General features: G+C 43.5%; 1 protein-coding gene across 2 annotated transcripts; it reads right to left on the bottom strand.

Annotated features, from left to right (window-relative positions):
• Nucleotides 1–557: 557 nt before the first annotated feature.
• TMEM14A (transmembrane protein 14A) lies at nucleotides 558–10,288 on the bottom strand. Of its 2 annotated transcripts, XM_040599569.1 has the most exons (6): nucleotides 10,093–10,288; nucleotides 8,697–8,782; nucleotides 6,848–6,949; nucleotides 2,772–2,859; nucleotides 2,494–2,592; nucleotides 558–1,780 (listed from the first exon to the last, which is right to left on the bottom strand). In XM_040599569.1, exons 2-5 carry the CDS (start codon nucleotides 8,770–8,772, stop codon nucleotides 2,517–2,519), a joined length of 342 nt encoding a protein of 113 aa, XP_040455503.1. In that variant the 5' UTR covers nucleotides 8,773–8,782; nucleotides 10,093–10,288; the 3' UTR covers nucleotides 558–1,780; nucleotides 2,494–2,516. The 2 variants fall into 2 exon arrangements, with proteins under 2 accessions (XP_040455503.1, XP_040455504.1); XM_040599570.1 differs by lacking the exon at nucleotides 2,494–2,592 and having other exon boundaries at nucleotides 10,093–10,214.
• Nucleotides 10,289–12,048: the final 1,760 nt, after the last annotated feature.

Below are 12,048 nucleotides of genomic sequence, written 5' to 3' on the forward strand. Positions count from 1 at the left end.
TATGTTGGACTTGCTAAGAATGCTACTTGTTTGGGCAGCTCAGGAATTTCTGCAAAAGCGTCTGGATTACAGTTGGGCTGGGAAGGTAGTCCCAGCCCCCCCCCCCCCCCCCCCCCCAAGGGCTAATTCAGAGAATGCCCCAAAGGCCCAGCTCTGGATGTGCTCAAAAATAACATCTTGTTGCATTTAGGATACGGGGTAGCCGCAACTGCAGGATGGCTTCTGCATTTCAGTGCTAGCTTGCCTAAACTTTTCATTGGAGCTTAATCTATAAGGCAGGATTCACCTTGTCTGCAGTACAGATATGCAAATTGGCACTGGTTACTCAAGCCTGTTAGGGTACATGGCAGTTAATTCCTCTGATGTGCCTTGAAGTTCTGCCTCAGGATGAAATGAACCACATCTTCTGTGTCCAGCTGTCATCCCAGCCAGCTCAGTCACTGGCAATACCTGTGTGTGACTGATATCAACATTTGTTAGCAAAAGATTCCAGAGCTGGAGGCTGTGGTTTGGGGCTGGTGGTTTTTTGGGTTTGGTTTTTTTTTTTTTTTTGGGGGGGGGGGGGTGTGCCCTTTTTCTTGGTCGGTTATACTTAGACACCTGAGTTGCTCACAACACCTTGTGACCACCTAAGCCCCTGCCAAGAATAATCTCGGTATTCTGTGGATGGATTTGCGTAGCATTAAGATCTGATACATGATAGCCTTTATAAGCAAGCTCTGTATGAAAAAAAATGAAAAGAAATAAAATTTCTCTTTGTCTTCAGTAGTGTACTCACCCATATTCAGTTTCCTAATGATTAGGGCTGCACAGTCCTGTGCACCAGAAGATAGTTTTAGCCAAGCTTTGAGACCCAGGGAGTATTTCAATTATTTTCTAAGCAAACCAAAGCACCTTCAGTCCCTGAATCGTTTGTCTGAATAGTCTCTTTTGCAGATGGGGAGGACTTCAGGAAGATAATCTGTGTAAGACCACAACAGCAAACCTGTTAAAAAGAATATTAAGACTGAGAGTTCAGAACCTATTTGTGCAAGACGGTGAACCTTGCTCAGTTGTCTCATGTCAGTGGGAAATTACAGCACAGTACATGTTTTAAACCAGTACCAAGTACAATGCAGATCACCAGACTCTTCATTGACAAAACGGCTCGCTAGTCTGCATAAAATAGTGAGAAGCTTCAAACTTTTTCCATTTTATTTGATCACTGAAAACAGTTTTTACATTTAGAAGCAGCAGAACAAGAACGTATGTTTCAAAGGAAGGTGGGTTTTCTAGTGCAACCCAGTACAGGCCTGAGCCTTTGATTAGTAATTGACACTATGATTAGAATTGATTACTTAATCTCAGAAGCTACAAAATTATGGTCCAATACAATATACCTTTTTAGCATAAACATGTATTTATATATATTCTTCTCTCAGTGATACAGTGCAAGACTAACTCAATTTCTTGGGGTGCTCAGCACCCCTAAAAGATAGCAAACAGAAAAGATCCCTTGAGTTAACAGACTGCTTAGCAGAAGTAGATCAAAATAGATCATCAACAAAACACTTGTTTTAGTTTAAAAAAAAAAGCCTGCAAAATATCGGTAAATGTCAATAATCAAATAACAGGTACAGATCTTTTACAGAAAAGATAAATGCAATGTAAGACTTGTGTTCGAACTTGTCTTTCAGGTATGGAGAGCTTGCCTGTTCGGTGGGCATGGCAGTCATGCTTTGGTTAAGTTGCTGAATTCTCCTACAGCAGCATAAAAACAAGCCTCAAAATCATCAAAAGGCTGCAAAAAAAAAAATCCAGAAAAAACCCCATAAATATGGTTGTGCATGAATAAAACCAGTGAAAGTCATCATTAAATAACAGTGCAATCATAAATACCTGATGCTAGAGCCTCTAGTAAGCAATCTTTTTAAAATTCTAAATCTACAGCCTCAGTGTCTGTTGAAACACGCAGTCCACCGAGGCTTGAAAAGAGATCCACAATGGAAAATAACATTTTCCAGTTTAAGTCCTGCATCTTGACTACTTGCGTATAATTTTTTCCTCCCTGTATGTAACTGCAGTAAAACACTTAATGGTGTTATATTAAATCTGGTAACAATGAAGCAACAGTTACTATTCCTTCAGAAGATGGAGATTATGACTTACAGTTGAAAAATGTTTTGAGTTGCAGACTCACTGGAAAAGAAGTTCTTACTTACTTCATAATTCAATTCCAAAGAATAAGTACAGAAAATAATGTTTTCCAGAATGCCAAAATAAACAGCAGCAATAAAGCAGTCAGAATGGTTAGAAACATCATAATTTGCAGTAATAATAATGAAAGTTCTTAGGTCAGGTCAAAAACATCCTAGTTTTCAAAGGTGCTGTGTTTCCAGTAGTTCTGAATGCAGCACTTCTAAACCAAAACATTGTTCTTTTTTAAGATGACTGTGTTACATGAAATTAGATGACTACTTTTACACGTATGTGTTTGAAAACACTGAGGCTTACCTCAGGTTCTTCCAAGAGCCTTATCAATATGCATTAATATTTAATTGCAGATCTTTCCTTTCTGTGCTGAGAAAGTCAGTCCATATCAGATGTATCCGCCTAGTGAGATGAAAAAGCTGTTCACTGGAAACAGGACTGTGACCTCCAAACTAATTTCATTTAAACCATACAGTTGTTGGATGATGGTAACTTCCACTGATACTGGCTTGAATCAGATGTCAAATAGCAACTATTTGAAAACCAGTGAAATCTTTAAAAGATCCTCAATATAGGTTTACCTCAGGCATGCTACTAGTCCGGCTGGCATTAATTTCTTGGACCTCTTGAACCTCATTCCCATTATAATGGTCAAAAGAAAAGCTGAAACTGTAAGAGACAATTTAATATATTTATTTTCTCACTTCTCCCAGTGGACCATTCAGGAACATGGAGAGTTATCAAAGGTCACTGCTAGTTTTGCTATGAACTGTAGTTTAATAAAACATTAGATCAGAGATAAGGTCTATAAAAACATTCTTGCTTTTCCAAAATACACTGCTATGATTTCTTTCAGCTACAAATAAGGTTTCCACATGCAGCAGAATGCTAAACCCTATTCCACAGATCCTAAATAAGTTTGTCAGACAGTGACTTCTACTCCCCTGTATCTACATTCCTGGGAATACAAATAAAGTAGGAAGACTCTTCATCATAACAGTAACATGTTTGCTGAATTACAGGAATAGTGTCTCATAAATCCCACCACCCTAGATCACTGCAGCTGTTTTCTAACTAGTCAAGGAGCTAGAGTATCCAACTTTATCTGTTTTCTTTTTAGAATGCTAGCTCTTTATTTGCTAAGCCTTAAAAACAAGATTGGAAGGTTTGCCACTTGTTTCAGCTACAGAATATGGCTATCAGCATCTCCTTCACCATGACCAGAAGTCCCCTTGTTTCCTTTTGCTACGAGGGAACCGTCCTTGTCTGTGGCACAAGGTGGGCAGCCCAAGAGGGCAACAAATGCAGTGCAAGCAGCAGAAAACAAACATCATGAAAGGAACTGCATCTTCTTCCTGGAGCAGTTTAAGCTAAAAATGGAGGTAGCAACGAACTGGTCAGGCTTGGGGATTTCATATCGAACTATGGCTGCAGAGCACTACATAAATGAGAAGACTGATGAGAATACATAAAACTGCAAATACAGCTAGCTTCGGTAAAGAACTGTCACCTGAAATGCTTCCTAGAAGTGGGCAGAAGGCAGGACCTCTCGTGGGCAGCTAGGCTTTATCACTCTTGCAGCCAAAGTAATGGCAGTTACACGAATCTTTTCCTTTTTTATGAAGCGGTTAAACCATCTGGCTAATTATCTTCAAACTCCATTGTCTCCTCCTGTGGACAGTCCTGTGCTCACAACTGTCAAGAATTAGTCATAAACTCACTCCAGCATTAACAAGCAAGCTCTGACAGTTACCAGCATCTTACAAAACTCTACTAGCTATGCATGTGCACTCATTAAAGACACCCTGCAAAAAACCTGTTATGCTCCATTATCCATTGCTCTTATTTTTCTGGTCCCATAGCCTTGATCCTCTCAGGAATGTCTGAAGAATGGACTGTTCCACAGTATGCATCTTGCCAGAGCCCTGAGTATATTTACAATTAATTACAAGCTACAAAGCATGTTCACTCCGTAATGCCAGTTACTAGTATCTGGCTTTTTGCATGTGTCAGCAAGTTTTTAAGATGTTCAACTTTTAGACCTGATTTTCAAAAGTGCTAGATAGTCACTATTTCACCTTGAATCAAAGAAATTCAATAAATCAAGCCAAATTCAATTCAATAAACCAGGCTCAAATCAGAAATTCAATAGACAGGTGCATCAACTTGCACTCTGAACAGCACTAACTTGCATAACTGAAGTCTGAATTTCTACTCCTACTCCAAACATAAAATTGCATTAATGTATTTAAGAAAGCGATATTTAATTTCAGGGGGAGTGCAAGAATGCCTGAAAGAATAATTTCTAAAACAACTAAGAATTTTCCTAGGGTATCTGTATGCTACATATTTTCTTTATGCAGGGAAAGTTACAAAACCCCTGCTATCAAGGTCTCGTACTAAAATACTACCTAGGTTATTGTAGGAGACTCTTGCATAGATGATAAATACTACAGATAATTATGGGTTTGGAGAGGGTATTTTTTTTTTTTTTTAATTTCCTAACCTTTAAAAGCTTGGGTATTTGCTTCATTTTACCTTGCAATTTACTGGTTTCTAAGTTCAGAGCAGTCACTTTCTTCCATGCACTTAACTGTCCTCCTTTCATTTGTGCTCTAGTTGCTTTTGGCACTTCAGAAGGTTAGGCATAAGTGAAAACACTATGATTTTCTACCAAAGCAATACACATTTATTACAGAAAGCCTTATTATAGATACAGTAGCCATCAAAGGTTTTTAAGAGGTGGACCTGTAGATGTTCCTGAGTATGTCTAATTCTCCCTTCCTCTGAAGTCTTCCTACTAAGTTCTTTGTTCGTTTACAGCAGGGGTCCTCAAACTACGGCCGCGGGCCAGATACAGCCCCCCAGGATCCTCAGTCCGGCCCCTGGTATTTACAGAACCCCCGCCGGGGGTTGGGGGGGAAACCAAGCAGCCGCAGATGACTGCCTGCCACTTCATCCGCGTGCCGGCCCCCTGCTTAAAAAGTTTGAAGACCTCTGGTTTACGGTATCTATGTATATAGAAGCCAGAAAACGCCCTCTTCCAGACTGAGATACATCAGCCTGGAAGAGATTTAAAACCAGCCTGACTGGTGCTGGCAGCATACTTTGTATGAAACTTCCTAACTCACTTCAGGCAAAAATTACTACAGTTAGTTCAGACCACCTTCTCTGTTTCCTTCAGCACAGGTGGATGTTGAAGAGGCCACCCATTCATTGCCAACATTAAATACATGTTTAGGTTTTACGCAATTAGAACATTACCTTGTAAACATTCTAAACTAAGAGTGCTCTAAAAAGTCTTTGTTCCTTTTACTCTACATAGAACTTTCTAAGGCAGGTATGTATCTCATCTGTACTGCTATAATTTCTATTAAATTGGTACACATTTCTCCAGTGCAAAGTCCTCACATGCCTACACCTACATGAACCGCACAACACTCACAATATTTTAGTGTATCAGATGTTCATAAGCAGATTAGTAGAAATTTTGTATTAGTCCTTTCAAAACCAGGGCATTGGGAAACAGGCAACAGTTATTAAGTTTTAATTTGTCTTCTCTTCCGCAAATTCTGTATCCAAAATTAGTGATTTAGTTGACTCATAAAAGTACAGTATCATATGCTACTTAAAAGCACCTCACACTGGATGACAAAAATACACATATACCTAAGGCTGTCATCATTCCACAAAAGGGTGGTTTTTTTAACAGTGGGATAACTTAATTTGAACAAGGTTGTGCTGGCAAAGTGGAATATCCAATTTTAGGCCATCTAGGGGCAGATCAGGTATGCCATTACCACCTTTATTGAAGAACTCAGTTGGTGGAACATATTTTGCTAACAACGCTATTCCAACACTTTTTTTAAATGGAAATTTTTACAGCTGTGGCTGGTGTAAAGCACAGCGCCAGCATGAACAGTATACCATAAATTCTAACTAACAGAAAAAAGTGATTGTGTACTCACACAATCTGGATTAAATGTATTTTAAATGCACTTCTGCATGTGAAACCACAGCCTAAGCTATCTTTGCTAAAACCATGAGTGAGACAAGTTCCCAATAGCTCTTCCTGCAAATCAGTTGTGTGAGGATAACGTCCCTCTTAAAGATTGTAGCTCCTTGCCTCCAGGAGGGTTTCATGGCAAACTAGCTAATGTGACCATTATTGCACACTTTGTATTCTGTCTTTCTTAGCAGTAAAGAAAAAAACCCACCACCAAATCAAACTATTTGTTTCATTGAGAGCTAAGGAGACATTACATTATGCATGACTGGATCCCACACCTACTTTTCTTCTCAAAAGTACATTCCAATCTGTAGCACTAATTATTTTATTCTAGTACTCTCCCATGTTTCTCAGCTGGATTTCACAGTATTTGCAATGTTAGGTAACCATCTAATAAAAGGAGACATTGCCAGGTGGTAACACACACCTGCAAGCTTTGTGTGAATGGTCTGCCTTACCTTGCAAATAGTTCCACAGTTAAGCTCTTGAATTTTGCAAGCGGAATTGAAGTGCCAATCTCTATTTAAAAACTATCATTTAAACCAAAGCAATACTCAAAATTTAAAAGATAGAATTTTCCATACAGTTAAGGAAATTGCTTTTTGGGAGCTTTTTCTGTTCATTTGTTTACTGTAGTAAAACACTTACACAACGATATCTTCACATTTCTCGGATCACGTGTTATGCAGTAAGCTCCATAACCAGCCACAGAACCAAAGGTAAGACCAGCAGCTAAAGAGATTTTACTACCTGCAAGAAACCATTCAAGTGTTATTTCTCAATACAGTGTCTTTAAGATCAACTTTTATACAGTAGTTTTTCCTACACAGTATTATCCAAATATTTTAAAAATAGAACCAATTTTGCCACGGTGCAGCTAGCTCACCCAGTGTGAATAAACAGGTGATGTTTCTGTAACTGGGTCATTCTCTTACATGACATTAGGGCCAATGTTGACTAAATTAGAGGGAGATGATCAGGATCTATTAATACTTGCTATTTGGGAAAAAAAAACACTTTTGAAGCACAACCCCAAATTTAGTTATTTTCTCTACCCATATATACCTTTAGAAGCATTTTTGTAATTTCTCTGTCTGTTGATTTTAACCATATCTTACAGCACTTGAGAGCCTCCAAAAACGGTAGAAATGTGTCAATATATATAAAGGGTAAACTGGACAACACATGTAGTCATAGGCCTTTTGGTCTGACATCAGTCCTGGACAAAGAAATGGTATCACCAGCATTACATTTAATTAATAAAGGATTAAAACCCAAGCAGATGGCAATGAGGACAAAAATATGGCTTTAAAAAGTAACTTGATGTCTTCTTGCAGTGCTATTACAAAATTGGTTCATAAATCCTGGAGTTTCAGTAATATTCTTAGGTTTCTGAATAGACATATGACTCAGTAACATCTGATAAAAGCATAGAATCAGAACAGCAGGCATTATCTGGATTAATCCAGATAATCCCAAAATGCTTATAAATAAAGAATCCAGAACCCCAGATGTCATTTAGCTCCCAGTCCTGTAATACTGAATATTTTTAATCAAGACTTTGCAAGAAAACAGAAATCATTACCAATAAAAAAGTAATCTAGATTTGCCACAAGGACTGACCAACTATTAAAACAGTGACGAGAACAAGCAAATGTGACAGTCAGTGAGTGCAGCTAGGTGCAAACAGAAAAACCACAGCAAGTGTTTTCAGAAAGCCACGTCTCCATGAGCAAAGTATGCGCACACTATGCAAGGAAACAGCAACTCTGAATCACAAGACTCGGGATGGCTGACGGCCACAGTGTAAAAGACGGATGCGCTGCAGGGATGCGCACGTCGTGGGGGAGCCAAGAGGGACCGGCCCGGAGAGCCGCCAGCCGGTCCTCGCTGCTACTGCGACCTCTGCCGGGACGCTGCGCTCGGCTCCGCAGGGCGCTACCTGGAAAGGACTGCAGAAACGGCAGACGGCCTGAAATACAGTGCGGTATGTAACAACCTAAATCCTGCCTGATTATCTTAAAGTGAAAATGCACGATTCTAACAGCATGAGATAATTAACCACCAAATCGGAATACACAAGTAAAGGTTTTTCTTTCCAGTGTGCAACTGGAAATCTCAGAATTCAAGCCTGGATGCCTCTGTAGAAACGAAGATTTAATCAAAGATTATCTGCTGTGCTTAACACAGGAATGATTAAAGGAAATGAGAAGGTCCATAATACACTGAAGGTCAAAGATAACGTGACAGCCCCTTTTTGCTCTGAAAACAAACTCATCAATCAGATTAACAGAAAAAAGTGACCACTTAAATGCTTAAGGTGACCCAAGTAAATCTCATGAGACTCATCTCATTTATAGTAGCGCTGGATGGATTTAATATGCAGTCATGTTCATTACATTAAAAGTTTAACGTCTCACATCATTTTTTTTTTTACAAAGCATAGTGGAGAGGAAACAAATACTTCATTTCCAAATCCTGCAGTCCCAATCCTTACCTTTACGCGTATAACCCACAACACCTCCAACAGCCAGCAATGCAGCATATGCAAACCCAATCCAGTCAATAGCCATGGTCCCAACTCTGGAAAAGAAAACACACTGCAACTGAAGACAAACAAGTTCCTTCCTCCCGGTAAAAAAAAAAATATATCATTACTTAGTGTGTTCTAAATAACACTACACTCTCCTGAGTTGTGTTTGATTACTTTGTCAAAAATTCAAAAGGTAAAGATGTGCCTATTGGTTACTGTATCATATTTTCACTAACTGCTGCCCTTCCTTACACCTCACTATAGAGATATACCATATTTCCATTAGGGGAAACTGGGTTTTTTGGGGATGTATGTGGCATGCATTTTTCCCAGTCAAAAATACAGGTATGCAAGCAAAAAGCTTGACATCACTCAAAGCATCAGTTTTGTTGCACTTGTGCCATATGGCTGATCCAGGCACATGCTATGGATACATACAGGACTTGTGAGTGCACTGCTTAGTGGCCTTTCAACCAGGCTGTACCTGGTGTGCTACGAGCGGAGTGTCACAGGCCCAGCGACACCAGGAAAAGCAGGAATTTTCAGAGTGTACCTAAAACTTCCAGACAGAAACCTAGGCTGTCTTAGGAAGCTCTACATACAGTAACTTTACCTGACTGTGTCTATGCCCCTTGTGTCTCACCTTTACATTTGGTGCGTTGTCTCAAGTTAGGCATCTGTCCTCCAAAAAGCACTGAGGTTACTGCTGTGACACTGATCCCTGCCTCCCTGGCTGTGCTTTGTAAAGGCGCCAGTGGCAGTGGCTTGCAGGTGGGAGACACCTTTCCCCTCCTCCTCCTCCCAAACCAAGTGTACACTTAATTAAGCGCATCCTTCTTTCTACCTCAGCAGGTGCTTCCTTGCTCACAGTGTTAAAGCAGCAGCACGAAAGAGCACACACTCATTTCACATCAAGCCTTTAATATTAAAGGGAGTAACTCACAGTGACTCCCCCCAGCCCCAGCTGTAACCCCTCAGCAAGACAGGTGGCTTTAGAGGGCCATGGACACCCGAAAACGGGGCCTGCGGGGCTGGGAGCCAGACTCAAAGCCCGGCCTTTGATCCCCCCGACTCCGCGGCCCAGGCAGGCCGGCAGACCGCGGCCCAGCGCGGCCGGCCGCCCTCCCGCGGGGGGAGCCTCCCTCTCCCGCCCCGGGGTCGCGGGGCCCGGCCCCGCTGCCCCCGCCCCTCGCCCCGCTGCCCCCGCTCCGCGCCCGCTGCCGCCGCCGGAGTCCCCGCCAGAAGGCCGGTGGCTGCGCAGGGGACCCCACCGCGCTCTCCGCGGCCCGCTCACCCTCAGCCGCCCCCCCCCCGCGCCTCATCCCTGCTGGAGCCAGCGCCCTCCGCCGCCCCGCCGTACCTCGGCCCGCCGCGCCCGGCCCGCCGCCCTCCGACCTCCCCCGGCCCCGCCTCCCGCGCCCGGCGGGCACCGTGAGGCTTCGCGGGGCCGGCGCCACGGCCTCGCCTCACCGCCGGCCGCGCCTCTCCGCCCCCGCCCTGGCTTCTGCCCCTCGGCGGGCCCGGGCCCGGGCGAGGAGGAGCGGAGGGCGCCTGCCGCTACCAGGGCGGCCCCGCGCCGCGGCCCGGCCGTGCTGCCGCTCGCGGAGCGCCCTGCGCGGGGGCGCGGCGTCGTGTGGCACTGGGCAGAGGGGGCGGCGGGGACACGGGCCAGCGCCGGCGGGGGCGGCGGAGCTTCGCGCCGTGGCTGGCGGGGCCCAGCTCCGGGGCTGGTGTCTCCTGCCGCACGCACTCGTCCTGCCCTCCGGCTGCCAGGGCTCCACGGGCCGCGGAGAGAGCCGTGGCTCATTGTAGCCTTCTAAGCCTAAAAACCCCTGCCCGGCCACGCTGGGGATAGAAGAACTCATGAAGGAGAGTGAGGCATGCCTGCTGAGCTCCTTGTCCCCAGATGGCCGCCTCCCATAGAGACATGGGCAGGGGCTGGGCCGGGGGTCTCCTGCCTGCACCACCCAGACACCCTGCACCCCAGTGGCAGGTGCTCATTGCTGTGCCGGGCACCCCCCTGCCCCTCACGGGGGGGCAGTTCCTCTCCTCGCCTGCAGCTTTGCAACCGTGAGGGGGGTGGCCCGTATGAAGTCGGATGCACAGACTGAGCGCTGGTGTTATCTGTGTGTTGAGGGAAACCAACAGGTGCAAACCCCAAGGCTCGGGATGCCGCACAGCATAGCTCATGTACGAAACTGCTTGGCGTGGTTATTCTAACACCTTGACTTCTCTGCTATCCCTCTTCGCTGGAGCTATACCACTACAAGTTATTTTTGTGTATATTTTGTCACCCACTGCAGTATTTAGCTTACTCTCAAGTGAGACGTTCTCGACCAGCCCAGGATGTGTCCTTCAGAGTAATTCGGGGTGCCTCTCTGTGACGTTCCCCACGCTTCCCGTGTTCCTGCAAACAGGCTGAGCATAAACACGGCCACAACAGGGAGAGACGCACAATGCTGTGTGATGGGACTTGGATACCTGCCGCCTTTCAGGGGTCATTTGAAAACCCCTGCCAAAATCTTCTGTTTCCTTTAGATTTCTTTGCCTAAAGGTGTGGGAGTTTTCCGCTCTGAAGAGCTTGCTGGAAAGCGGAATCAGTATTCTCATTAGGGTTAACGTATTTAATTTCCACTCCTAATGTTCCGTTTGTTTTTTCTGTTAGTGTTTAACTGCTCTTGACAAAACCCCACTTCATATGAGCTGTCCAAGTCTGTCTGCTTAGTGGAAAACAACCATTCTCCTTATCTTACCCTCATCTGTGGGAAGGAAGACTGAAGGTATAGCAACTTTGGAAAACAAACATAGGACACTTGAGGGCAGGACAGCTCCAAAATGCAAATGAAAAGCAGATTCATAAGCTGAAATCCAGAAATTTTGGATTTCTTTATGAAGTATTCTGAGACTTGTGGCTCTTGTAAAGCACAGTTAAATAAACAATGGATTAAATAGAACAAAACCATGCAATTCTATTTGAGGGGGCTCCAAAGTCGAACAAATACAGTGTCTTTGGCACCTCTAGGATCATGACCAGTTGTGGTTACTGATTCAATGATACTCCTTGCTAAAGGAGACTGGATAGCCCTGAAGTCTGGGCTAAATTTGAATTCACGTAATTATATGCTTCTTGTTGTGTTCCCTTCCATTTTCAATTACAAAAAGTATTTGGTATCGTTTTCCCTAAGCTGTTACTTAAACTATTGCCTGATGTGAAATAGTTGCTGTATTTTACAGCACAGGTAGTCTCCTGTGGGAGATTTTTAATGAGAGGAGAATTCATTAAATTAGTTTGTTGGTAGCATGGTAAATCAACTCC

Source organism: Falco naumanni, chromosome 6 (assembly GCF_017639655.2).
Source record: "Falco naumanni isolate bFalNau1 chromosome 6, bFalNau1.pat, whole genome shotgun sequence".
Lineage (NCBI taxonomy): Eukaryota > Metazoa > Chordata > Aves > Falconiformes > Falconidae > Falco > Falco naumanni.

Coding starts and splice junctions, on each gene's coding strand:
- TMEM14A (XM_040599569.1), bottom strand. CDS start 8,772: ATGGCTATTGACTGGATTGGGTTTGCATATGCTGCATTGCTGGCTGTT. Junction 6,950..8,696: donor TGTGGGTTATACGCGTAAAG/GTAAGGATTGGG, acceptor GGTTTCTTGCAG/GTAGTAAAATCTCTTTAGCT. Junction 2,593..2,771: donor GGACTAGTAGCATGCCTGAG/GTAAACCTATAT, acceptor TCATCTCACTAG/GCGGATACATCTGATATGGA.